The sequence below is a fragment of the Podarcis bocagei genome (genome assembly GCF_964188305.1).
Source record: "Podarcis bocagei genome assembly, chromosome: 8".
Classification (NCBI taxonomy): Eukaryota; Metazoa; Chordata; class Lepidosauria; order Squamata; family Lacertidae; genus Podarcis; species Podarcis bocagei.
In genome coordinates, this window is record NC_138133.1 from 7,260,691 (window position 1) to 7,287,903 (window position 27,213).

The following is a 27,213-nucleotide window of genomic DNA, read 5'->3' on the forward strand; positions in this document are numbered from 1 at the left end:
AGCTTGACAGCTATGGTTAGAGGGCTTGTGAAGGGGATTTTCTTTAGGTCAGACCCTGTGGGTTTTTCTCTTTGGTGCATTGGCTTGGGTTTACTTGATTATTTTACAGTCTGCTCTAGCTTTGTAATTCCAAGCCCCTATTTTGAGTTCTGTGTTTTCTCTTCTGCCAGCATTGTGTCAGCTGCATGTTCTCTGGCCTTGCTATTCGGCCTTGCTATTTTAGCTGCTCATATCTGCTTCAACATGGGCAACTCTTTACTGATAAGAAGCCCCTTTACAACTTGTACTGTATTTCAGAGTAAAATCCACAGAATATAGTGGAGCTTACTTTTGAATAAAATTGTTATGTACTGAAGTTCTCACCCTGGGCCAGCAGGGGGATACTGTAGATAGTTATGCAAATAAGGGATCGAAAGTGACGTTCAGTGATTGGATAGTTTTAGAAAGTTGTTACAGTAACGTTGTACTGGAGCTCTATATAAGCAGGCTGACTGAACCCTTCAGTACAGTTCTGTTCTGGCCTGTGAATAAAGATGAGCTGTTTGAAGAATTGCTGTGTCGTCTGATATGTTCACCCAAAACTTAACAAAAATATGTGGGATGTAAACACAGGAGCAGTCAATGACAACATTCCTAGAGTGTACATGTTACAACATGGGCCTGCCCGGGAGGTCGCATTCATAGTCCTCGAGGTACGCCGGCGGCCTACGTGTGCGTTGCGGCCTGTGGTGTTCCCTGGTCTGGGGTTCAGGTTCTGGCTCGTGTCCCAATGATGCTGGCTGTGATGGGCCTGTTTGGTCTGGCGCAACCGGCTCGCTCAGTCGTGGTTCTGGTTCCGGTGTCCTTTCGGCCTCGCGGGTCCTCTCTGTATTTACTGATTCTGCCTCTCCTGCTGGCCCCTCCTGGTCTATGGGCCTCACTGCCCCTCTGTTCCCTTGGGACTCCTCTGACCTTTCCTCCTCCTGGTTTTCTCCTGGGAATCGTCGCCGTATCTGGTCGCAGTGGCGGCGCCAGCATTGCCCCCCATCCGTTAGCACCTCGTACGACACGGGGCCAGTGACCCTGGTGACTGTGGCGGGTACCCATGCTGGGCCTGCCCCAAAATTCTTTGCGTACACTGGGTCCTGGGCCTCGAAGGTCCGGGGGTTCCTGCCTTCCCCCACCACTACCTCATCCTGAGCTCTATCGGGGTGAAGGCGGTCCAATCTGATTGCAAGGCGCCGACCCATTAGTAGTTCAGCAGGGCTCCGGCCAGTCGTTGAGCTGGGGGTGCTGTGCTGTGCTAGGAGGAATGTGGCAAGGCGGTACTCCCAATCCCCTTGCGTCATGCGGCGAAGGGTGTCCTTGGTGGTCCGCACCATGCGTTCTGCTTGGCCATTGGTGGCAGGGTGGAATGGTGCCGAACGGATGTGGCGGATGGCGTTCTGCGCTGTGAAGGTTTGGAATTCTCCTGACGTAAATGCAGTCCCGTTGTCTGAGACGAGAGTGTCCGGGAGCCCGTGGGTTGCAAACAGCCTAAGTAGTACCCGGATGGCTGCGGACGTGGAAGTGGACGGTACCAGTGCGACTTCCAGCCATTTAGTGTAGGAGTCCACCACTATGAAGAATGTTTTCCCCTGAAAGGGGCCAGCGAAATCCACATGCAGGCGTGACCATGGTGCTCGGGCGGACTCCCAGGACTGGACTGGGGCCCTTGGGGGATCTGAGCGGGATTCTTGGCAGGCCTGGCAGTGTTTGACCCAGGCCTCTATCTCTCCGTCGATCCCTGGCCACCACACATAACTCCTGGCAAGGGCCTTCATTCTTACTACCCCTGGGTGTGTCTCGTGTAGGGCTGTGAGGACCCTTTTGCGGAGGGGCTGGGGAACAACGACCCTGCTTCCCCATAACAGGCACCCCTTGTGGGCCGACAGTTCATGTTTGCGGGTTGTGTAGCCAGCGAATTCTGGCCCAGGGCTGCTGCTGGGCCATCCCCTCCACACCCAGTCCAGGACCCGGGAGATGACCCTATCTTTCTTGGAATGGTGTGCAACTTCTTGTGCCTGAATGGGGCGGTCGGGAAGCAGCTCCAGGCTCATAACCTCTTGTGCAGGTGCTGGGTCGGGGCCTGTTTCCGGTAGTGGTAGCCTGCTGAGGGCGTCCGCATGGCCCATTGCCTTCCCCGGGCGGTGAATCAGTGCATACTGGTAGCTGGCAAGGAAAATTGACCACCTGAGGACGCGAGGAGACAGCACTTGGGGGGTCTGCTTTTCGGGGGCAAACAAGCCAAGCAACGGCTTGTGGTCAGTCACCACGGTGAAGGGCCGCCCGTACAAGAAATCATGGAATTTTTTTACTCCCTTCACGATTGCCAGACCCTCCTTGTCTATTTGCGAGTAGTTCCGCTCGGTTGCGTTGAGTGTCTGGGAAAAGTATGCCACCGGTACCTCTCTTCCATCTGGGAGTTGGTGCCCCAGGACAGCGCCAATGCCATAGGGTGAGGCGTCGCATGCTAGCAGCACCGGCAGCCTCTCGTCGAAGTGTGCCAAGACCGAGTTTGAGACAAGCAAATCCTTGACTGCCTGGAATGCGGCCTCCTGGCGCTGGCCCCACACCCAAGGGGCCTGCTTGTCCAGGAGTCTGTGTAGGGGCTCTGCTACCGCCGCCTTGTGGGGAAGGAAGGAATGGTAAAAGTTCAATAGTCCCAAGAAGGCCTGAAGTTCAGTCTTGCTCTTGGGTGCTGGGGCATCACAGATGGCCCGTACCTTGTCCCCAGTCGGGTGGACCCCTTCTGCATCCACCATAAATCCCAGAAAGTCCACCTGAGGCACTCCTAGTAGACATTTTTCCCGCTTCACCTTGAGACCCGCCGTCTGGAAACGGTGCAGAACGGTGCGGAGGCGGTCCTCAAACTCCTCTGGTGTGGGCCCGGCAATCAACACATCATCGAAGAAGGGGGTGACACCAGGAATCCCTTTAAGGAGCGAGTCCATTAGATTCTGGAATATGCCTGGTGCCACACTGACACCGAATTGCAGCCGCTTTACCCTGAACGCTCCTCTGTGCGTCACAATCGTCTGTGCCTCTGCTGTGGCCTCATCTACTGGCAGCTGTTGATATGCTTGGGCCAAGTCCAGCTTGCCAAAAATTTTCGACCCAGCCAGGGTGGCAAGGACATGGCTGACCACTGGCACTGGGTATGCATGGGCCATGAGGGCCTTGTTTATGGTACATTTGTAGTCTGCGCAGATGCGGACCGAACCATTAGGCTTGACGGGTGTGACGATTGGGGTTTCCCAGGGGGCATTAGGCACCGGCTCCAGCACTCCTTGCTCCACGAGGCGGTCCAATTCCTCGTCTATACGGGGTTTCAGGGCGAACGGGACCCAGCGGGCCTTGAGCCTGACCGGTCGTACTGCAGGGTCAAGCTGTAGAGCAATGGGGGGGCCTGTATACTGTCCCAATTTCCCATCGAAAACCCCTGGAAATTCCTTGCAGATGGCGTCCACATCCACTTGTAAGGTAGTGTGGTTCACCCCGGTGATGGCTAGCCCCAGCGGTCCAAACCATGCCAATCCCAGTAAGCTAATGTAGGGGCCCTTGACCACAAGCAAGTCCAGTTGCCGCGTCCGCCCTCGGTATTGCACCCTGAAGGTCCCCACCCCCATTGTGGGGACCTTACGTTTCTGGAAGTCCCGTAGGGTGAATGGGGCCGGCCTGAGTTTGGGACCCCCAGTAGGACACAGTTTCCTTAAGGTCCTTGCCGAGATTATGGATAGAGTTGAACCCGTGTCAAGTTCCATGCGGCATGGGGTCCCCTCTATCTGTACCTCTACATAAATTTTCTCTACGTTGGGGTGGGGCAACTGGTATACCTGGCAGTCCGTGAGCTCCGTCAAGTTGCCTTGGTGCGTTGGGCCCCGGGACCTGGGGCTCTTGGGTTGGTCATCTGGTGCCTGGTGTCGGGTTGGCCGAGCCCGACACACCCGGGCGATGTGTCCCGATTTTCTGCACTGCCTGCACTCTGCGTTGCGGAAACGGCAGGTCCTCCTCTCGTGACTCTCCCCGCAGCTTGCGCAGTTTCCTCCTTCTCGTCGAGGCAGCTGTGGTCTGTGCGCTGCTTGAGTGCACTGCTGTACTCGGTGCACCTCCTCCCTGTCGGATCCTGAGTCGTCAGTGAGGTCTTCGTGGTGGACCTTCGGTTGGGATGGCAGGCTCGGCCGTGCCTCTTGCGTTGACCTCTCGGCAGCTTCCGTTGCCAGGGCCTCCTCCAGAGCGACCTGGAACGTTAGGTCCTTCTTAGCGTAGAGGCGTCGTTGCAGCTTCTCATCCTTCAGGCCACCGACGAGGCGGTCACGAAGCATGTTCTCCAGCTCTGAGAAGTTGCAGAACCGGGCGGCTTGGCGGAGAGAGGTCACAAACCCAGTTATGGTTTCCCCAGGGGCTTGACGCTTTGCGTAGAAGGCATTTCGACGAGCCACCACTGAGGGCTGCGGTGAAAAGTGCCCCTTCAGCTGTTCCATTATTGTTTTGTATGGAACAGTAGCGACGTCTTCAGGCGCAAGGAGAGCCCGGGCGATTTCAAACGTCTCCTCTCCACAGACGCTGAAGAGTATCGCCCTCTTCTTGGCGTCTTCTTCGTCGGTGACCCCTTTGGCTTCTAGGAGGAAGGTGAAACGGGAGGCGTACGCTTCCCAGTCTCCAGATGCTGGGTTGAATGGCGAGAAGCTGCTGTTGGCTGCCATTCTGAGTTCCTTGTGTCCCGGAGCTGAAGCCTGGATACACGGTGCGAGGCAGCGGTGCGGCAGGTGGCGGTGCTGCGGTGCTGTGTGTGGCAGTCAGCTCAGCGGGATCCCACCTTCGTCGCCAGTGAAATATACTCAGAGTCGCAAAGTGATTTCATGCTCTTTATTCAGCTCATAGTGGTGAGGAGGAATGAATGAAAGTCCCCTCAGAGTATCTGCTTTATATACATTATTTACACAATGGGCTGCACATGATTGGTTAATTCTGGAATTCTACTGTAAGCCAATCAGGTTGTGGATTCACTTATATCTGGAGCATGATTGGGTGGTTCCTGCCAACCAATCATACTGCTGCATTGTTCTTGGACCAATCAGACTGCTGCATTCTGAATCCTATTGTTCTAGGACCAATCAGACTGCTGCAGTTTGGATCCTAGTCAACTCAGTACATAACAGGGAGGGATGTCTGTCCAGCAAGCAGGTAAACTTCCTGGGGACGGACTTCCTCCGCATGTGACCAGAGGTGGGTGTGGCCTCACCTGTGCAGGTAATGACAAAAGCACAGGGCAGGCAGCCATCTCTCTCTCTCTCTCTGCCATCACCTTTCGAAGAAGCAGGATGCCCTCTTGGCTCTCAGCCAAGAGAGGAGAGGGCTATCTTCCTATAAGATAGATTCTAAGTGTATTTTACCTTTTTAAGCCTGTCTGCCATCTGGGATCATACTGTGAACAGATCGTGAGTAAACTCTTTTATACTTTTATAAAGACTGTGTTGTGTCTTGTATTTTAAGAGGGAACAAAGGGGAAATTACCAGAGTAATTATTATAGAGGTTCTAGCGAACCTGTGCACACGTTACCGTTGCGAACAAAAGGGGAATGTCTTTAAACTCTGCTGATATTTTGGGAACTTGTTAGCACAAGTTGGACAAGGATATAATTAGTCAATATATCCTCTCCTGCACCCCAGAACATTCCCACAAAATATTGATCTTACAGGAAAAAGGAAGGGGTGAGGTGGCTAAAAATAGCTTTATCTTATCTCATTATACATGATAAAGCTATTTTTAGCCATCTCATCTCTTGCTTTTTCCTGTAAGACCAATTGCAGTTGTTAACAGTCAACAGGTTTACCACACCTATCAGTCAATCACCCATTCCCACCACCCTCCTGAGTGATACCCCTCCCCACCCTCTCCCTATATATAAGGGTCTGGTGACTTCTGTTTCAGTGTATCTGAAGAGGTGTGTATGCATACCAATAACAAATTTAGTTGGTCTCTAAGGTGCTACTAGGGACATGGGCGGCGCTGTGAGTTAAACCACAGAGCCTAGGATTTACCGATCAGAAGGTCGGCGGTTCGAATCCCTGCGACGGGGTGAGCTCCCGTTGTTTGGTCCCTGCTCCTGCCAACCTAGCAGTTCAAAAGCATGTCAAAGTGCAAGTATATAAATAGGTACCGCTCCAGTGGGAAGGTAAACGGCGTTTCCGTGCGCTGCTCTGGTTTCGCCAGAGCATGCTGGCCACATGACCCAGATGTACGCCAGCTCCCTCGGCCAATAAAGTGAGATGAGCGCCGCAAGCCCATAGTCGGTCACGACTGGACCTAATGGTCAGGGGTCCCTTTACCTTTACCTTTAAGGTGCTACTGGAAGGATTTTTTAAATTTTTAAATTTAATTATATTTATTTTATGGAGAAAAGTCATTGAAAGAACTATGTGAAAGACACTTCCTTGAGGTACAAACTTATGAAATCAGGGCTCTCTCACCTTGTCAAAAAGGCCATATTCACAGATAAGCTGTTCTCGGGCTTTAGTGTTGATGGCTATTGTAAACCGCACATGGGATACCAGGAGCTGTAAACCAGAAGAGAAAGTAGATAAGAATGAAATATTCCTTCAGTGTTAACAATGGAATATGATGGGCTCCTAAAACAACTTGCTTTTAAATAAGGAACTACAGCTTTAATATAAATTATGTGTATGTTTCTCATACTGTAGATCTGATATCTAGCAGCATCTATCAAATTGTAAAGGACTATGCTTTGAAAGACAATTTCAAAGCATAGTCCTTTACAATTTGATAGATGCTGCTAGATATCAGATCTACAGTATGAGAAACATGCACTTTATACTGCCAAAAGGCGTTCAACATGTAGGTAGTATTCAAACATGTTGGACTGCACTGCACCAGAATTGAAGGTTAAATAGGGTTCTCCAGCAAAATAATACAAATATACTGATTTGTCAATTTGGGCAGTTTAGAGAAGGCTTACGGACGCACATAATTCAGACCAATTATACATAGTGTTGTTGTCAGGGTAGACAATTTGCCACTTGAAGACACTATTTGTGTGCTTTATTTATCTAATACTGGTCAAATTAAAATGGCTCAAAGAAAATTAAAATGGCCAGGTTTTTTTAAAAAAAACACCACTGCACTTAAGAAGACTGTTTAACTGTGTTAGCTTTTTCTTAGTGGAATATTTTAAAAATGAGCCATTTTACAATTCAGAAGAGGTAATTTTTTCTTGCCACATTTCATAGAGCTGGGACAAATTATCTTGAATATATATATATAACATGTTCCAGTCTTATAATGATAGAATGCTGTTTGCCTTATCTGCCTTAAATATACAGGGGCTCTCTCGTCTGTACAATACCAAATATTACTTTTATTAACAATACATTTAACAGAAAACTGAAGATCTTGCAGAAACAAAACAATTATGTCTGATATGCACATCTTCCTAGCATCCAATTAACCCACCTTAAAGAGAGGATGGACGGAAGGCAGTTGCCGGAACATGGCTACTCCAAACACTTCAGAAATTAAGTGAGTCCGAAGGAGGTGAGTAACAGTCTGATGGATGTGGAAATCAGAAGAACGTACCCAAATTTTGGCCAATAACCAGTCATACTTTGCATCTGATGGCAGGAAAATAGGATTCCCTGGCTCAGGAGCTTGTTTTATCTGGAGAGTGTAACAAAATAGTTAACAATTCTTTCAATAATGAAAGATTATTATTTTAGTGGGTAAAACATAGATTACCTGGATTGCAATAGGGACAATCTTCTTCTCTAAATTCTTATATAATAAGCAGACTGGAGCAGACAGATATTGCACAGTGCAGGGGTCAGTCTTATTGCCTTCAACACCATCCAGAAGTTCATAATCCACTATGAAAATATTCCCTTGCTGTAGGAAAAATGAAAGAAAACATGCACACTTGTTTACTTTGATTAATGGGTTATTCCATGAAAATGCCAACCTACAGATTCAGCTTTCATTTTTGGACATTGCTAACATGTTCTATATCATTCTAAATGTAATTTTCAATATATATATAATTTTCAAGAGTTTCATATGGCAACATTATTTTGAAATTGGAGTAAACAACCAGAAGTGTGACATAGAAGACGACTCAGAATTTCTCTACCCCCACCCCCACCCCCAGGAGAATAGGTTATTGATAGCTTTACTTTCTCATTTGGTGAAATGACAAGAAATTTTATGTTAGGAACAAAATCAAATGAGCTTAAAGGCAGTATGATGTATGCTCTTGATCATGTTACATTAGTCACAAAAATACATACTCTCCCCCACAACAAATGAAAAGAAAAATCTATGTTTTAGCTACATCCTTGTCTTGTGAGGTTCTTAAAGGTAAAGGTAAAAAGTACCCCTGCCCGTATGGGCCAGTCTTGACAGACTCTGGGGTTTGTGCGCCCATCTCACTCTAGAGGCCGTGAGCCAGCGCTGTCCGGAGACACTTCCAGGTCACGTGGCCAGCGTGACGAAGCTGCTCTGGCGAGCCAGCACCAGTGCACGGAAACGCCGTTTACCTTCCCGCTAGAAAGCGGTACCTATTTATCTACTTGCACTTAAGGGTGCTTTCGAACTGCTAGGTGGGCAGGAGCTGGAGCTCACCCCGCTGCGGGGATTCGAACCGCCGACCATGCGATCGGCAAGCCCTGGGCGCTGAGAATTTACCCACAGCGCCACCCGCGTCCCTTGTGAGGTTCTTAGCATTAAGGAAATGTGGTGAGATATTAACTGAAGTATGTTTCACATGCAACATTACTTGTGACCAACATAACATCACAATGTTGCAACAATGTAGCATAAATGTGTTGTCATGTGTGTCCTTTAAGCCTCTTTTTAGGAGCATCAAATTTTCGTCCCTTAGAATGTACTAAATTCTTAGGGCAGCAATCCTATGCCCAAGAAACAACTGGCTTAAAGAAAACAGGTTAAGCCAGAGTAAAGTTACACCGGATCCAAAATCTGTTCAGCAGCGGGACAGCTGCTGTTGTTCTCCCAAAGCAAGGCAGAAGCAAAACAAGCCTTTAAAAGAGCGTTCTACATTGGGTTGCTAAGTCATATGGCTGAGCTGGACAAGGTTGAGATCCAGCCTAAGTCTCCCTGCAGGACATCCCTTTTGGGGGATTAACACTGGTCTTGCTGACGTCCCAGAAGCCAAGACCGGCTGAGCCTCAGTGGAACCAGGATGAGCAAATTATCTTTGGCTGAGCCAGCGTCAGGGACTTAATGCTGATGGAGACGTGGGTGGCGCTGTGGGTTCAACCACAGAGCCTAGGACTTGCCAATCAGAAGGTCGGCAGTTCAAATCCCCACGACGGGGTGAGCTCCCGTTGCTCGGTCCCTGCTCCTGCCAACCTAGCAGTTCGAAAGCACATCAAAGTGCAAGTAGAAAAATAGGTACCACTCTGGCGGGAAGGTAAACGGTGTTTCCGTGTGCTGCTCTGGTTCGCCAGAAGCAGCTTAGTCATGCTGGCCACATGACCCGGAAGCTTTACACCGGCTCCCTCGGCCAATAAAGCGAGATGAGCGCCGCAACCCCAGAGTCGGTCACGACTGGACCTGATGGTCAGGGGTGCCTTTACCTTTACACTGGGTTGCTAAGTCATATGGCTGAGCTGGACAGGGTTGAGATCCAGCCTAAGTCTCCCTGCAGGACATCCCTTTTGGGGGATTAACACTGGCCTTGTTGACATCCCAGAAGCCAAGACCGGCTGAGCCTCAGTGGAACCAGGATGAGCAAATTATCTTTGGAGACCCACTGTATCCTAAGTTTTTGATTCCAGCAGATCTTGCCTCCAAAGCCTGTTAGATGTCTCATACCAGGCATGTATCTCACAGAGTTTTACAAAAAGAGACAGGTGTCTGCCCTCAAGACGCTTCCTGTCTTAAAGACAAGTCAGACAATGGGGGTGGGCAGATGTTATTGCTTTAAAAGAAATATAAGATAACAATGTGTTAATAGGTTTAGTAATCTTTTTATTTATGTGATCATTGGAGGAAGGATAACTTGCTCCCGGTGGTTCACAGGACCATCATTACTCATGGAGCCAAGGAAGAGGTATTATAATTTCATCAAAATGTTCAGCATTAAAAAGTGCACCCCATAGTATAGTATAGTAGGCATTCCCTATCCTGACCTGAATGTTGCCTTCAAATTACGTACTTTACATACAAACTGATTTACTGAATTTCAACTCAGTGTTCAAACTGCAAATCTTCTGCTTGGATGACAAAGCACTCCTCTCCCAAAGAATGCAATCTGCTTCTATACATTTCCTGAGAAGCTTTTAAACTGATGAGTACTATAACACTGAAATAAATCCGTTCCATGTTTATACCTTGATTTCCTCTTCCAGAGTCAGATTTCTCTCCAAACTGCATTCTACCATTTCCGTAGTCACGGGAAATTTCTTTGGTAACTCTGTGCACTTTTGGATCAAGACAGGATTGCACCCGTTCAGGAACTGGTATCCAAACATAAAATCTTCTTGCCAATGCTGCATCACGTACTCTAACAGGAGAAAAAAAGAGAACGAAACCCAAAGACTATTTTTAGCAGAACTCCTTCCAAAAAATAATAACTATTCTATATTAAACTATATCAAGTAAAACAAAAAATAAAATAAAAAACCAAACAGAGAAAAGGAAGGCAGAGCCTGAAAATGAGGCTCAGGGTAAATTTATTTAACAACATGATATGACCAGCACACATGCAATCTACATTAGAGGCGCTGGGAGAGACTGAGATTACTGGATATCAAAATATTGTTACATAAAAAGCATACATACACATAATGGGCTCCTTTGCTAAATTGTTCTACATATATAGCCCTGTCTAGTTGATGATGAAACCAAATAGAACAAGAAGTCAAACTATTGAGCTTGCCAAATTCCAGTGAGCAAGAATGGCATGGCAGATGGACTGAGGTCCATTTAGTGCTGTGAGAATGGGGATGTTTGTGAAGGGCAGGGGTCAGCAAACTTTTTCAGCAGGGGGCCGGTCCACTGTCCTTCAGACCTTGTGGAGGGCCGGACTATTTTTTTTGGGGGGGGGATGAACGAATTCCTATGCCCCACAAATACCCCAGAGATGCATTTTAAATAAAAGGACACATTCCACTCATGTAAAAACACCAGGCAGGCCCCACAAATAACCCAGAGATGCATTTTAAATAAAAGGGCACATTCGACTCATGTAAAAACATGCTGATTCCAAGACCATTCGTGGGCCGGATTGAGAAGGCCATTGGGCCGGATCCAGGCCCCAAGCCTTGTTTGCCTACTTATGGTCAAGGGCAGGCATAGGGAAACCTGGCCCTCCAGATGTTTTGGGACTATAGCTCCCATCATCCCTAGCTAACAGGACCAGTGGTCAGGGATGATGGGAATTGAAGTCCCAAAACATCTGGAGGACCGAGTTTGCCTATGCCTGGTCAAGGGAGTGGATACTGGGTGGTGATTAAGTGGGGATGATACAGAGGCTATGGGGCAGTTGGAGCCCTCTAGGACTCCCTTTAAAAGCTTTTTGAAGCTGACTACCATATTTTTCGCTCCATAAGACACACCTGACCATAAGACGCACCTAGTTTTTAGAGGGGGAAAGCAAGAAAAAAATATTCTGTGCAGAGCATGTAAGCGGCTCTCACTTTTCTTGCTTTAAACTCTTCCATCCCTCCTCCCACTTTGCTGAGAAGCCAGCAGAGCAAGCTGCGCAGCTCTCGCTGAAGCCAGCAGAGCAAGAGCGATAGCTGCGCAGCGGCTCTTGTTCTGCTGGCTTCCCAGCAAAGCGGGATGAGGGACAAAAGGGAGCCCTTACAAGGGAGCGCTGAGCAGAGCCTGGCAGCGGCTCTTACTGGCTTTTCCAGGAGGTGTGGGAAGGGACAGAGGGCAGTCAGTCCCTTCCCCCACCTCCTGGAAAAGCCAGCAAGAGCCACGCGCTCTTTAAAGGGAGCGCTGAGCAGAACCTGTATGCATCCCAGATGCGAATGCAGGCAGGAGGCTCCATACGATGCACACACATTTTCCCTTACTTTTTAGGAGGGAAAAAGTGCGTCTTATGGAGCGAAAAATACGGTAGTTGAGAAGTGGTCTTATGCAGAGCTGAAAGTAAGGATGGGGGAGAAATTTGATTCGGGACAGCTGACCCTATCTAATTTGCATTTTGCAAAACAATATGCAAGCCAACATGTAGCCTTCCTTCAGAAAACCCACACGTCTCAGAATATTGCGGTCCAGATCTCCAACCAAGTAATGTGTACAAGAATGTGCATTCAAGTGTTCAGAACTGAGTTCAATGTTGCAAAGAGGAAAAAGTGAGAGAAACTGACGTTGGCAATTTCACCCCTGGCTAAGACCTGGATGGAGGACTATCCTTTCACTTTCAAGGTGCTCTTGACAACCTTAAGTCAGGCCTGCTTTGTTCTTAAATCAAGATAAGGGCAAGTTACCCCACAGTTTTAAGCTGCAATTTGCACTCTGGTTTTGAAAACTGCACGAAAAACTGAAGCTTTCAGCAAATACTTCTTTTTTTTGCTCGGTTTGCTGCTCTTTCCTCCCCTAAAAACTAAAAGTTACACTGACTTTGAGGCGAAAGCTAAGTAGACTTTTCTGATTCTAACTCGACTTTCCCCACTAGCTAGGTCTCTACTGTGCAAAACTATTAGGGGCGGGTGGCCTATTTTATACCTCTTTTCCAAAAGCTTATTGGTTTACCGTGGCCTCTCAAGGCTTCCCTGCTTTGGTGAAAATGAAAACTCGGTTTCTACAGGCTTATCACTCCATGATTTGGCTCCTGAGATACACGTTTACAGGGTTTACCTCCTAACACACATTGCCTTTAGTGTACCATTATTAGAGTACAGTATAAGTGGATGCTGTAATTAAATTAATAAATTTACATTACTTACCTTTAGTTTCTTGAGTGCCCTTCGACTTGTGCAACCGCTGGGTACATAAATTCCAGTAATTATTGGCCTAACACATATCCCAAAGGTTTTTAGCTGAAAAACTACTAAATGGCGTCCAAACTAAAATTTTGGTCAGCAACATAAAGATTAATTCATCTTGTGATGCTAGTGTCAACAACTGCAATCAATCTTACCAGAAATTGTATTGCTTATTCTGACAAAGATCTTCTCAAAATCTGCAAAGTCACTCCAGGAAGATTGGAACATGTGCATGAAACGATTAACATAGAGATTTTCCATCCTAATAAAACAAAAAATTCTGTGAGGTCATTGGCTGTAATCTTTTTTGTTTCATTTCTCTCCTTGTTCATTTCACTTTTCCCATAACTTCTTTACTTCTGTATGAAATGTTCAGAAATGAAGGACGTGGATTAAATGAAGGGGAATAAATCTAGGAACTAAATCTCACAAGCGAAATGGTACCAGTGTTTTAAAACGTATTGGACATTGGCACCACTTCTAAATCATCTTATGTTACCTTCCAAAGAACTGCACCAAAATTTCTCAGGAGACATTTTACCGCGTATATATCTAAGATTTTTCTTTTTCTAATCCTCCTAGAAAAACAAGGTGGAGTTGCAATTTTTTTGCTGAACATTATCCACCATTTTTAATGGTAGCTGCTATTTCTCCATCACGATTCTCTGGAACGCCAAGTCCAGGGCATCATGGAGGATTAAAAAAAGGCAAACACCGTCTATGACTGTACTAAGCTAATTGGATTGGATGCAAACATAGCTGGCACTGCAGCAGCAACAGCAACAGCAACAGCAACAGCAACAACAAACCTTAGGAAAAACTGTATTAATAGCACTGCCAGTGCTGTGAGCCCCACCACTGAGAAACTGTTGGAGAACTGCTACTCCCCTTGGAGAAATTTGGTGAAACGGCCACCAATTTCTCTACCCCTTAACAAAGTGGAGAACTTTAAGGAGTCATTTCCACACAACTCTACTTCCAGTTCACCCTTGCATGTAGTCCTGCGCATGCAACTTACTGCTAAATGAAAAGATTTGTGGATTGGGATCCAAACTCAACAATGCCATCATAAAGAAGTGAACAAGACATCTTTGAAAAACATTATGTGGTTTTTTTTAATGCTTTTAAATAAATAAATACAGCAATAATTGAGACAGTAGCTGGACAGACAGGCAAAGCCTCCATACCAAAGATTTTTTTAAAAACTTAGACTATATTAGAACTGGCTAATTTTACAAATTTAGCTAGACTGTGAGAAGACAGGGTCTGGGTAGATAAAATTAGAATATGTTGTTAGAGTTGGCATCATTTTATTAATTATTTGGGTTGTACTGTAAAGGTAACATTTATGAAGTATAGTCATAAGTATTGTGTTTGTTACCATTGTTCTGATTACTGAAATTTTACGTTCAAAATGGAATCATGTGCTGTTTTGCATCATCATTTAAAGTGCTACGTGATTAAAATATTTGTTTAAATTGTACTTTAATCAATTTTGTCCTTTCCCCCATTATCCCAGACCAATCTGGAATATCGCTACCAAATAATGAGAGCCACCATAATACTCACGCTTTAGTATAATTCAAAACAAAGTCGACTCCTTTCTCGCTGTCAAACTGGATGTTTCGAGGCAAGTCCTTGTGAGATTTGGCATCTATGTTCAGGGGAAAGCCTGGGTGCCATTCTGCCCACCTGGTTAAAAATGAAAATAACTCAGAAGGCAGCTTCTCCATTTGAGGGCAAGCTGCGACAGGAAACACAACCTGGCCACGGTTCCTTCTTCCATCCAATCCATTTGGCAGCAAGGACAGTGGCGACTCCCCTCCCCCCATCTGCTACTGCCCACCAAATAGCCAGAAATGATCACACAACTTTTAGTTGTTTCCTGCATATACAGTGGTGCCCCGCAAGATGAATGCCTCGCAAGACGGAAAACCCGCTAGACGAAAGGGTTTTCCGTTTTTCAATGCGCTTCGCAGGACGAATTTCTCTATGGGCTTGCTTCGCAAGATGAAAATGTCTTGCGAGTCTTGAGATTTTTTTTTGCCCCCCCCTTTTCTAAGCCGCTAAGCCTTTAATAGCCTTTTAGCAGCTAAGCCGCTAAGCCGCTAAGCCTTTAATAGCCGCTAAACCGCTAATAGCGCTAATCCGCTAAGCCGCTAATAGGGTTGCTTCGCAAGACAAAAAACTGCTAGACGAAGATACTCGCGGAACGGATTAATTTCGTCTTGCGAGGCACCACTGTACCTTAGTCAACAACTGGTGGTGGTGGTTATGAACTGGGCAAGCTATCTTTGGGTGTGGAATAGTGCCTCTGGGTACCTGAGCATGCCTAGATGTATCTTTTGCTACCAAACCCAGCCATAATTTGTAGTCCCTGCATACCGTATTTTTTGCTCTATAAGACTCACTTTTTCCCTCCTCAAAAGTAAGGGGAAATGTGTGTGCGTCTTATGGAGCGAATGCAGGCTGCGCAGCTATCCCAGAAGCCAGAACAGCAAGAGGGATTGCTGCTTTCACTGTGCAGCGATCCCTCTTGCTATTCTCGCTTCTGAGATTCAGAATATTTTTTTCTTGTTTTCCTCCTCCAAAAACTAGGTGCATCTTACGGTCTGGTGCGTCTTATAGAGCGAAAAATACAGTATATGTAATACGCAAAAGGCTTTTAATTGCACTCTATTCTCTGGTTTAAAAAGAAGAAGATATATGAATGCCCCCCTTTCCGGCTCTGCAACTAATCAAAGTTTCTTGGGTCGTGAGTATACTACGTTTTCTCTATCTCACTAGTGCAGAAGACGAAACTTTACTTTGACCTAGATCAGAAAACTGATGTAATTGAAACTCATATGAATTTGATTCATTTTTAATCAGAGAACTTTCCCCCCGTTACCGCAAGAGTCCAGAGTTTGCGGAAAAATTTCAGACAATCTATGTGTTGATAAATTGCTGTATTACTGCTGGGACTGGACTTCACAGCCAACTAGTAGAAACTAACACTTGCCTAACGAACTCAGCATATATGGAACGTGCAGAATGCCCTTGTACTTTATGTAGCAGTTCCAGAAGTGATGGCTGTGTGTGGCTCTAAGTCTCTATGAAATATGCAAGCATTGTCCAAGCATTGTCTGAGAGACGTTTGAGAGCCACAGCCTGTAGGCATTGGTGTTTCATTATATAGTAAAATTAAAGCTAGGTCTCCTTGATCACAACTTCAGGGTACTATAGAAAAATTATAGCGCTAAATAGGAAGTTTTAGGAAACTGACCGATACATCTTCTGACGATCCTCCAGCTCTTTGCGTCTGTGATGCTTGAGGACTTGAGTCTTGTCATCCGCAGAAAGCTTGGCTGTGGAAGGTGATGAAAAGATACGCAGACTGAAAAATGCACCAACAGCTTTATACAAAGGACAAGCACAGTTCTCTCCTTCGTACTAATAAGCTAAAGGCCAAGAATGCAGCTGATTATTTGAAGTCATTACGAACTTCAAGCTGCCTCATCTTTGCAATTCGCCATGTTCACCTTCCTCTCTGCCTATTCTTCCTCTACATGTTCCTTCCTGTCTCAAACTCTTAATCTTCAGGGCTGGGGTAGGCAAGCTTTTTCAGCCAATGGTCACATTTCTTTGGGCTTCATTTGTCAAGGGCCACCAGCTGAAGGAGGAAACAGATCACCTTCTGGAAGTCCAGTTGGTTTGTCCAATTATTTCTCCATACTTGTTGGCAAGGGTTTTTGCTTTGCTTTATTGTCTTGATTTACTGTTTGTGCTTCAGATATAAGTGTCACCAGGATGTGGCAGGTGATGTAACACACCCACACCCACACCCACACCCCACACCATCCCAATAATGACTTCTGGGACAGGGTGGAAGATTTAGATATCAGGCCTGGAGGCACTCAGCCACCAAGGGACTGAAGTATATAAATTTGAGCTTTGATGTAAGCCCTGACTGGTTGGGTGTTGTGTGCTAGTCAGTTGGAGCTGTTGTTGGTTCCTGGAGCTCTAGGCAACCAAATGGAGATAAGTTTCCTATCTTGCTTATGTAATGTTATTCTGCTTAAAGTCCATATCACTGTAGTGGTGCATTCTCAACTACTGCTTTGTTTTTTTAATTAGCAATCGTTAAAGAATAAATAATATTATTGTAGTTGTGCCCGATAGAAATGTAATACAGCAGATATAAACTATTTTCCATAAGTGCTTACATGTGATCTGGTGGACTATCATAGCAAAGGAGCTACTTAGCAACCGTTTTAGACTGAACAGAACAATCTGATTTACATATTGGGGGTGATGAGTCGTATCTCTTGTCTGGATACCTTGGAGTAATACAACAAGTAGGGAACTAAGTAAAGAAGTTCTCTGGCTTTGCCTGGTGCTCTTAGTCAAGGACACTGCAAAGCACTCACCTCGTCCGTCTCGGAGTACCACCTCTTTGTCATCTGTAATCCATCTGTAACAAGGAAACTCTAAGTAGTCACCCATGGGTGTTTTCACGGTGACATACTTCAAGTACCAGTCATCAGGAAACCAGTACTTCCGTTTCTCAATTTTTATCAGCTGGATCTCCCCGAGGTCTTCAGTTACTGTCACATCGTAAGTATCAATCTAGAAGAATGAAATTCAGAGGCTCTGATCTGTTGGAAAACACTGAGTGTCTATGAGTCTAAGGGCAGCCACACCTGAAAGATGTTATTTGATCCTCACTGAACAGCATAACTACAATAGTTAGGGCCATTCCATGCTATGACGGCTCTTGACATGTCTTTGGTGAGCCCCTGTACCAAGGAGCTCAGTTCACCTGGAACTCTGCACAAGCTGAGAGCTATGTGCCTATTTTGCTACTGCTCTGAGCCACATAGCTCATGTGGGACCCTCCTGTTGCTGGACTGCCAGCTCCAGCCAGCAAAGCCAATGGAAAGGGATGCTGTGAGCTCTAGGCTGACAACATCTGGAGAGCACTACATTGGTTGCCTAGGCCAGGCTTCCTCAACCTCGGCCCTCCAGATGTTTTGAGACTACAATTCCCATCATCCCTGACCACTGGTCCTGCTAGCTAGGGATCATGGGAGTTGTAGGCCAAAAACATCTGGAGGGCTGAGGTTGAGGAAGCCTGGCCTAGGCTTTTAGCAACAAGTGCTGTATTACTGCAAAATTACAGAGAAAGCTACAGTGGATTAAGCCAAATCTCCACCCACTGCAGCTGACACACATGTGATTCAACTTACACGTGGGCCACAAAATTAGTGCAAGCTTAATGAGTTCCTGGAACCTCTCCTACATCCAATACAAACATTGAGGAGTCCAACTGCTGTCAAGGCCACTGTCTTAAGGAAAAACTATGTGACTGGTGCAGCTTTCCCTTGTGCTCAACATTTTCACCTGATCTGCTCTTGGGTTTGAGCTTGCTTTCAAGGAGGGCAAGACAGCCAGAACTACCACTGATATCAGCAAGGGAGGAGGATAAAAGGTAAAAGGCAAAGGACCCCTGGAATGTTAAGTCCAGTCAAAGGCAACTCTGGGGTTGTGGCGCTCATCTCGCTTTCAGGCCGAGGAATTTGGTGTTTGTCCACAGACAGCTTTCTGGGTCATGTGGCCAGCAGGACTAAACTGCTTCTGGTGCAACGGGTCACCGTGACAGAAGCCAGAGCACACGGAAAACCGTTTACCTTCCCGCCACAGCGGTACTTATTTATCTACTTTCACAGGCGTGCTTTCGAACTGTTAGGTTGGCAGGAGCTGGGACAGAGCAATGGGAGCTCACCCTGTCGAATCACCGACCTTCCAGCTGGCAAGCCCAAGAGGCCCAGTGGTTTAGACTACAGCACCACCTGCGTCCCATCAAGGGAGGAGGACAGCTCCATCAGGCCCCCTCCTGCAGTAAATAAATTATATGTCTCTGGGGTGTGTGGGGGTGTTAAGGGGTGGTACCTCTGGTGGGGGACACATCATGCACCTTCTGGGTAGTATGTCTACCTTTGGTCACCAGTACTTGAGTTATTTAGATTTTAATATCTCTTCTGTCCAGCATTGCCATTAAAGTAATCGACCTCTTTTGTCAGAGCCAATGCCAATCAGGAAGCTTATTTCTTATAACTGACCACATCATAGATCCTCATACTATTTCCCTTTTTGGATACTCAGAAGGCTATTCAATTTTTCTCTGCTTCAAGCCTGTTCCATTCCCATGGATGTCTGCTGAAGACTTATTCAACTTAGCTAGATCCTTTTCTTTTCCTCTTATCCCCAGCTCCCAGCTTTTTAATCATTTTACTCAGTTTATTTTATTTCTTTTAATTTATTCTATTTGTACACCACCCTTCATCTGAAGATCACAAGCTGATTTACAAAAAAGTATTGTCATAATAATAATAATAATAATAATAATAATAATAATAATAATAATAATAATAGTTGTTGTTGTTGTTGTTGTTGTTGTTATATTTGTACCCCATCCATCTTCCTGGGTTGCCCCAGCAACTGAAAGGCTTCCCACATATATAAAAACATATTAAAACAGTAAACATTAAAAAATCTCCTTATACAGAGCTGCCTTCAGATGTATTCTAAAGGTTGTATTGTTCCAGAATATTCACACATAAAAACAGAGTCACATGAATGTCTCAAAGGCATTTTTAGTGGTAATTGCGAAAACGCTTTTGGGTACTGCATCCACATGGCAAATGCATTCCTGGACGAAAGCGCCTGCAGATTGGAGAGTTTTCTTTATTTATCCCAGAAGATGAACTACTGACTGCTGCTTAAACCATCAGCCTTAACTGATAGTTCTTTTCTTAACCAAGGCCATGCCTGCTTCCTTTTGTCTGGTGATTAGCAGATGATAAAGATAATTCTGTGAGGCAAAACTTTCATGGAAACAAGTAAGGGTGGCCCTCTTACTGTGAAAAATAATGAACATAGCTATGCAAATACTATGGATCCAAGATGAATCCAGATGGTCAAAAAATATTACCTGAAACTGAACACAAAGTGTATATTACTTCTGATATGATGAGGGATAGCTTACAGTTTCATTCCCTGTAAAGCTAAGACAATCGCCCTGTGATCCCAGTACTTTGTTTATATGCAAACGGGCATGGATTAATCATTGAACTAAGAATCCCAACAATGGTGCAATTGTTACCCAGTAGCTTCCCAGCATGGTGTGTGTGGGGGGAGTCACGTAATGCCAAACTATACCAAACTATCTTCACTGTAATGTTATGTTTCCACCTCCCTTAGGAGACTATCATACTCCTGGTATTTTGAAAACACTTACCAATTAACTAGGCGCTGTGTGTTCTGAAAGGAGCTACTCCAACAAAATGTTTTCAATCAGAAAATGTATTTTTTGAAATGAAGGTGGAATATATAGTGCAAATCTTCATCATCAAACAATATTTACACATTAGCAAGATAAGGTATGAAAGTGTGGATGAAGCCACAATTTACTGATTGTCACAAGCAAATAATATTTCAAAAGTTTTCTTAAACTTTTACCTATAATGATATGTCTGACAGACACACAGCAATAATGAGTTTCCTAACCTAAAAGCCCAGGAGGCTCTGATGGACTGAATCTGATGTCTGTATAAACATCTCTATATTTATAGATTTTTGACAGGGTGATAAATCAGAATTAACAAAGAAAACATTATATAGCAATGCATTTTATTGTAAATCTCAGGCCTGCTCTCTGAATAATATTTTATTCGGCATCTTTCCTGCCCCGCTGCAAAAGAAGTTTTCTTTTAAGTTTTTAGTTTTTCTTTTATGTTTCAAAATAAGATAAGCGACCTTTAGGTCATGGTTGAGCTCCTTCCTTTGACATCTGCCATTATTTTTGGGTTAGTGGAACAATGAACTAACTACCTCACATTGTATTGATACCCCAAAATATTCCCTCTCCTGCATTTATGTCAAACACTGAAAACCTGTGGTCCTTGAGCCATATTAGGCCCATCAGGGATCCTAATATGACCTGTGAGGCCATTTTACCCAAGCCACACACACCTGCCCCACAAGATCATATGTGACATCAGGTGTGCTGCAGGTAAAGAAGACAGCTGCACAAATATAGGATGGGGACACCTGGCTTACTAGCAGTACATGTGAAAAGGATCTAGGGGTCTTGGTGGACAATAAGCTTAACATGAGTCCACAGTGTGATGCAGCAGCAAAATAGCTAGGGATATTCTAGGCTGCATCAACAGAAGTCTAGTGTTCAGATCAAGGGAAGTAATAAAGGTAAAGGTAAAGGGACCCCTGACCATTAGTTCCAGGCGTCACCGACTCTGGGGTTGCGGCGCTCATCTCGCTTTATTGGCTGAGGGAGGCGGCGTACAGCCACTTCTGGCGAACCAGAGCAGTGCATGGAAACGGCGTTCACCTTCCCGCCAGAACGGTACCTATTTATCTACTTGCACTTTGGTGGGCTTTCGAACTGCTAGGTTGGCAGGAGCTGGGACAGAGCAACGGGAGCTCACTCCATCGCAGGGATTCAAACCGCTGACCTTCTGATCGGCAAGTCCTAGGCTCTGTGGTTTAACCCACAGCGCCACCCGCGTCCCAAGGTAATAGTCCCACTCTATTCTGCCTTGGTCAGAATCCTGTGACCAGTTCTGAGCACCACAGTTGAAGAAGGAGATTGACAAGCTGGAACCTGTGCAGACGAGGGCAGACAAGATGATCAAGGGTCTGGAAACCAAGTCTTTTGAGGAATGGTTGAGCATCATATTATGTGCATCATATACTTCCCTCCCCTCACTGTTGCCTTTGGACTGGGGGAAAGTTCTGACACTGGCAGAAATTTGCTTAAGCTAAAAACAAGTGAAATGGGCAGAGCATAGATTGAAAAAAGAAGGACATTGAATCGAGCTAAGTATATTCCATCTTTTAAACATACTATTTTGAGGCACAGGTAACAATAACATAGACAGGTTGTCGTACAAGAATTTTACAAGCATCAGGAAAGCATAAGGTAAAGGGACCCCTGACCATTAGGTCCAGTCGTGACCGACTCTGGGGTTGCGGCGCTCATCTCGCTTTATTGGCTGAGGGAGCCGGCGTACAGCTTCCGGTCATGTGGCCAGCATGACTAAGCCGCTTCTGGCAAACCGGAGCAGCACATGGAAACGCCATTTACCTTCCCGCTGGAGCGGTACCTATTTATCTACTTGCACTTTGATGTGCTTTCGAACTGCTAGGTTGGCAGGAGCAGGGACCGAGTAACAGGAGCTCACCCCGTCGCAGGGATTCGAACCACTGACCTTCTGATCGGCAAGTCCTAGGCTCTGTGGTTTAACCCACAGCGCCACCTGCATCCCTCAGGAAAGCATACGAAGCCACAATAAGAATGAGCAAAAGCTTCCAGGACTACAATTAATTTATTTTCCTGTAGGCCTGAGAAGCAGAAGTAAATGGGGTGATTGGTATGAATAAGGAAAGACCTGAGAACAATAATAGGATTATTACTTTTGCCGATTTCACTTCTGAAACTCTTATTTTCACATTAAGACCTTCTGTCTTGCAATAGACTTCCTATGTAGGATGTGATACTATACGGTTTCTAATTTTAATAATATTCACTTTGGTGCTTAATTCTGGAATGGATCTGGTTGTAATGTTGGCAGAGCACTTGCCATTCACAAACATTCAGTAATGCTATCTGTGTTTGTGATTTTTTTGGGGGGTGGGTCAAAGAACAGAAGCCGTGAACAGGCCCCATTGGTCCATGGACTCAGCTGCACACCCAAGTGAGTATGTTATTCCTTCAGAAACAATTCTTGCCCTGTGAATATAACACTGTAACTTGGCAGAGATATTAGATATTAATGGTCACAGAGTGAGAAAGATATCTCTAGATCTCTTTTTGCTGCAATAAGCAAAAAGTCCTGCAACAACTATTTTTTAAGTTTCAAAACAACTCCCTGGGAAGGATAGTAAACTAAATGAGATGCGGAACTAAGACATTATGCAACATTATTTGTGAAAGAATCTATACAGGAAAAAGAACAAAAGCAGACATTAAGAAGCAGAACTAAGTCTGAAGACGTGTGCCCACTGGGTGTACTTCCAGCACGCCTGTTCCAGAAGGGGAGCCATGCTGATCTTTCTTTCTTTCTTTCTTTCTTTCTTTCTTTCTTTCTTTCTTTCTTTCTTTCTTTCTTTCTTTCTCTCTCTCTCTCTCTCTCTCTCTCTCTCTCTCTCTCTCTCTCTCTCTCTCTTTCTAATTGTCTTTTAATGATTTAGTCCCGCATGACCCCACTATTCTGACTTTTCCAAACAAACCACATATCCAGCGGAGTCTAGTACACTCTAGATAATCTTCTAGTTATGATCAGAATTAGGTTTACAAGTAAATTTCCCTTTCAGACTTTCCATATCTGCTGCTTTTATTGAGTATTTGGCACGCAGCAGCTCATAAGGCTTGTTCTGTTATCGAAAGGACCCACCACAAATTTGAATGACTTCAGAGGAAGCGAGAGCTGTGGTGATGGAACCAAAAGAGTCTATGCAAAAGAGGAAACCAAGGATGACACTGTAGGAAGCAAGAGGCCACCTTGCCGTATGTGTGCACCAAACTGGGTCTTTGACCCGAGTGGAATGAAGTCTCCTTTTGCCCCTGGGGAAAGAAGCTCTTCGGATGGAAGCATGCCTCCTTTGTGATCAGCAGAAAAGTGGGGAAAGGAAGTCAATCCCCCCTCTCTCTCTTTCTTTCCCTACCCCCCACCAGAGCTTTCTTGAGGCAACACACAGATGTTGTGTGTTAGCCATGGCCAGGGTGCCTCAGAGGCTCTGTCAGCCAGCCACAGAGAGCCTGAGGGGAGCAACTCCTAGGCAGCTCTTCCCCCTCAAGGGGATACTGCTCATTGTATCCCACCAGGACAAGAGCAGAAAGAGCCCTCCAGAGGAGGATGCTCACCCAACCACAGACTCTCTTTGGAAAGCCCCCCCCCTTAAAACAAATAGCAAGCCCCTTCCTGTCCCCACCCTTCTTGCAACCCTCAGCTGACAGGCGGGTCTGTTTCATGAAGTCTCTTTAATGAGAGAGGTGGCAAGGCAGAGAGGGGAGATGCTGGGGGGGGGGAGAGAGAAGAGGAGAGAACAGGTATCCCTTCCCCTCCTCAAGTCTTTCAGTAATTTTTTATAGTGACAGCAGCCTCCTCTGAGAGAGATCCTAAGAAGATCTCCCGGACAGAAATCCTAGCCAGGCAGACTCAGTTTCACTCATGTAATCAACGGGGAGATCTTGGACGGGAGGATTTTATTTTATTTTTACTCCCCCACCCTCTTTCTTGGGGAAGGGGGAGAAATACCCAATCAGCCCCTCATTTTGTTTCAGTGTGTTCAGAGATGCTTTCTCTGGAAATGTTTATTTAAGGAGTGTTTTACACAAACCAGCAGCTCTTTATTTTTTTATTGTTTAGCAAAACAGCATCATAGCAATAATGAAATGAGTTGAAGTTCAGTATGTTAATGAGTGGGCTTGTTTTGTTTATTTAGAAAAGTGAAACTGGTTGGTCAAATGGATCTAAGGATGTGATTGATATGCCGTATAGAGTTATATATTCTTCCACCTACCAAACACCCCAAAAAAGCAGAAGAGAGGTGAAAGAAATTCTACAATTGATGAGGGGGGTTTCATGTCATTTCCCACTTTTACGCATCCTCATCAAAGAGCTTTCCCTCTCTCACAACCGTTTTCTATGCTTCACAATACTTTTTTTTTTAATAGGGAGAAATAAATAGCGTGACAGGAATTATTAGCCTTACAATGTTGAGACTTTGTTAGTAGATTTCTAGTACAGGTTTGTAAAGAGGTCCAAAGTTAAAAAACAGTAGCTTTCTCCCATGGCAAATATTCAAGATGCACTTGGGCTCCTCACGAGACTTTCCTGCATATCACATCAGGACCAGGGCTATTGCAAATATACATTTTGTAGAGGGGAAGAAAAACAGCATGCAAACAGCAACAAGAGGAATACCGGGACCGTTTTTTCTAGAAAAAAAGCGCTGATGACCCTGAAAAATTTGGTATCATCATCAAACTTGGCTATGTCATTGTGCACCCACCCCTAATCTAGATGGTTTATGAACAAGTTACAAAGCACAAGTCCCAACGCAGATCCTCAGGGGCTCCACGCTTTATATCCCTTCGTTGGATGAATTGTCCATTCATTCCTACTCTCTGCCTCCGGTCTCATAACCAGTTACTGATCCGCAAAAGGACCGGCAAAGTGAGAGAAGGATGCTCTTTGCAGAACCAGCCACTCCCCTTTCAGGATAACACATCCCCCTGCGTTTCTTTCAGTAGTATGGCAGAATCAATCAGACAAGAGATGGCTGTAAGGCAGAGGTGGGTTCATGGATCCTTCTCCGGATGGGCCAAATCTGACAGGTGAGGGGTGTTCACCTGTCAATCATTGGTGTCGTTATGATATTGCATGATCGACAGGTAGGTTACCCCCCCCCTTGACAAAACTATTTTTTCCTCTTTGCCCTCCCTCCCTCTGCTTCCCTTTGATTCCCCCCTCCCAGCCCATCAGTCCTCCCAGCACTGCTGTGGGAAGAGTGAAAAAGAAGCCTGTATTTTCCAAGCTTTCCCTGGCTTCATGCGCCAGTTCCCTGGGCAGAACTAGTGGCATCAGCCGATGGAGGTGGTGAGGGGAGAATGGCCTCAAGGGCCCAATTGGACTTCCTGTTCTCAGGCACGCCTGCCACTGCTCCTGATTGCTTATGTTCCCCTCTCTCCTTGCTCATTCATGCACTCTCTTTGGGCGGGATGGTAGACAGGATTGGGCCCTGCGACCTCACCCTGAGGGAGCAGGTGGAAGCTGTGGCTTTTCTTCAAGAGTCTGTGCTTACACTCCCTGCCCTTCTCTCTGGGTGGCGCCAGAGGCTGCGCCACCCACAAAGAGAAGGCAAATGGAGGGAAAGTTCCCTTTAGGAGCCATCTGATTCTGCTCACTTGCACACCTTTTGGACCTTGAGGTTTTTGGGGTCAGCACCCAGCTGCAGGGTCTGAAAAAAGATGGCTGCTGTTACCTGTGTGCTGTTAAGAGAAAGAGGGCGCAGCAGGCAGAGGGAGCAGGTTGTCTTGCAAAGCAACCCCAAAGTCTCCTTCTCCCCACCACGCCCTTGGATAGCAGCCAGAGGGAGGGACAGTCAGAGGCAGCTGCGGCTGTCCTTGCAAATATCGTAAAGTTGCCCTCCTTCGTGGGCAAGGAAGCTTAAGCTGCCGGTAACACTCATTGCTGTGGGCAGAGGAGGTTGCGTGGTTGTGTGTGGTGGCAGGGAGCAAGGGGCGCAGTCAGAGCAGCCACCCCATGAGCCCAAACCTAGACTCGGACTGAACCCACCCTGGCTGAGCCCCTCGAGAGCTTATGCCAGCCCTCACTAAACTGAGCCAGAGCGACCACAGCAGTCCTCGACTATGGTTTCTTAAGCTCCCTGCCAGGGCCGTCTTAAGCATATCCGGCGCTGTGGTGCAAAGATCCTTCAGGCGACCCCCGTTTCCCAGAGTTATTGACCTTTTCCCAAGCCTCTGCAGGGATCGCTCTCCTCCCGCGGAGGCTTGGGAGGCAAGCTGCATGCCCGCCAGCCATATGGTTGATGGGGCCATAGCTGTCAACCGTCCCTTTTTTTGTGGGAAATTGTGCGGGTGGCGCTGTGAGTTAAACCACAGAGCCTAGGACTTGCTGATCATAAGGTTGGCGGTTCAGATCCCCGCAACGGGGTGAGCTCCCTGCCAACCTAGCCATTTGAAAGCACGTCAAAGTGCAAGTAGATAAATAGGTACCGCTCTGGTGGGAAGGTAAATGGCGTTTCCGTGTGCTGCTCTGGTTTTGCCAGAAGCGGCTTAGTCTGCTGTCTGCGGACAAACGCCGGCTCCCTCAGCCAATAAAGCCAGATGAGCGCCGCTACCCCAGAGTCAATCATGATTGGACCTAATGGTCAGGGGTCCCTTTACCTTTACCCTTATTTCAGCGCCGTTTCCCGCTGCTATCCCGGATTGTTAGATATCCCGTAGACTGTCCCCGGGACAGGTGACTTGCTGATCCCTTATTTTAGAGGCTGCTGATCCCTTATTTTCAAATCTGAAAGTTGACAGCTATGGATGGGGCACAGCTGGTGGGCTTGCAGGGAAAAGGGACGCCTCCGGCAAAGCCGCGCAGCTCCCTCACTCGCTGGGGCGCCCCTGAGAGGCCAGCGCCCTGG

The 27,213-nt window shown here is 46.2% G+C and overlaps 1 protein-coding gene and 1 long non-coding RNA gene across 2 annotated transcripts in view; one reads left to right on the forward strand and one right to left on the reverse strand.

Annotated features, from left to right (window-relative positions):
• Positions 1 to 27,213, reverse strand: part of ALOX5 (arachidonate 5-lipoxygenase) — a 43,502-nt gene that overhangs the window by 15,723 nt on the left and 566 nt on the right. Inside the window, exons 2-9 of the mRNA XM_081206367.1 lie at positions 17,403 to 17,601; positions 16,259 to 16,340; positions 14,563 to 14,685; positions 13,149 to 13,255; positions 10,387 to 10,559; positions 7,775 to 7,921; positions 7,493 to 7,696; positions 6,493 to 6,579 (exon numbers count right to left, since the gene is read on the reverse strand). Coding sequence (XP_081062493.1) covers positions 6,493 to 6,579; positions 7,493 to 7,696; positions 7,775 to 7,921; positions 10,387 to 10,559; positions 13,149 to 13,255; positions 14,563 to 14,685; positions 16,259 to 16,340; positions 17,403 to 17,601 — 1,122 coding nt within the window. The remainder of the gene's footprint in view (positions 1 to 6,492; positions 6,580 to 7,492; positions 7,697 to 7,774; positions 7,922 to 10,386; positions 10,560 to 13,148; positions 13,256 to 14,562; positions 14,686 to 16,258; positions 16,341 to 17,402; positions 17,602 to 27,213) is intronic.
• Positions 26,878 to 27,213, forward strand: part of LOC308594073 — a 75,737-nt gene continuing 75,401 nt past the window's right edge. The window contains exon 1 of the long non-coding RNA XR_014011292.1: positions 26,878 to 26,955. This is a non-coding gene — a long non-coding RNA (uncharacterized lncRNA). The remainder of the gene's footprint in view (positions 26,956 to 27,213) is intronic.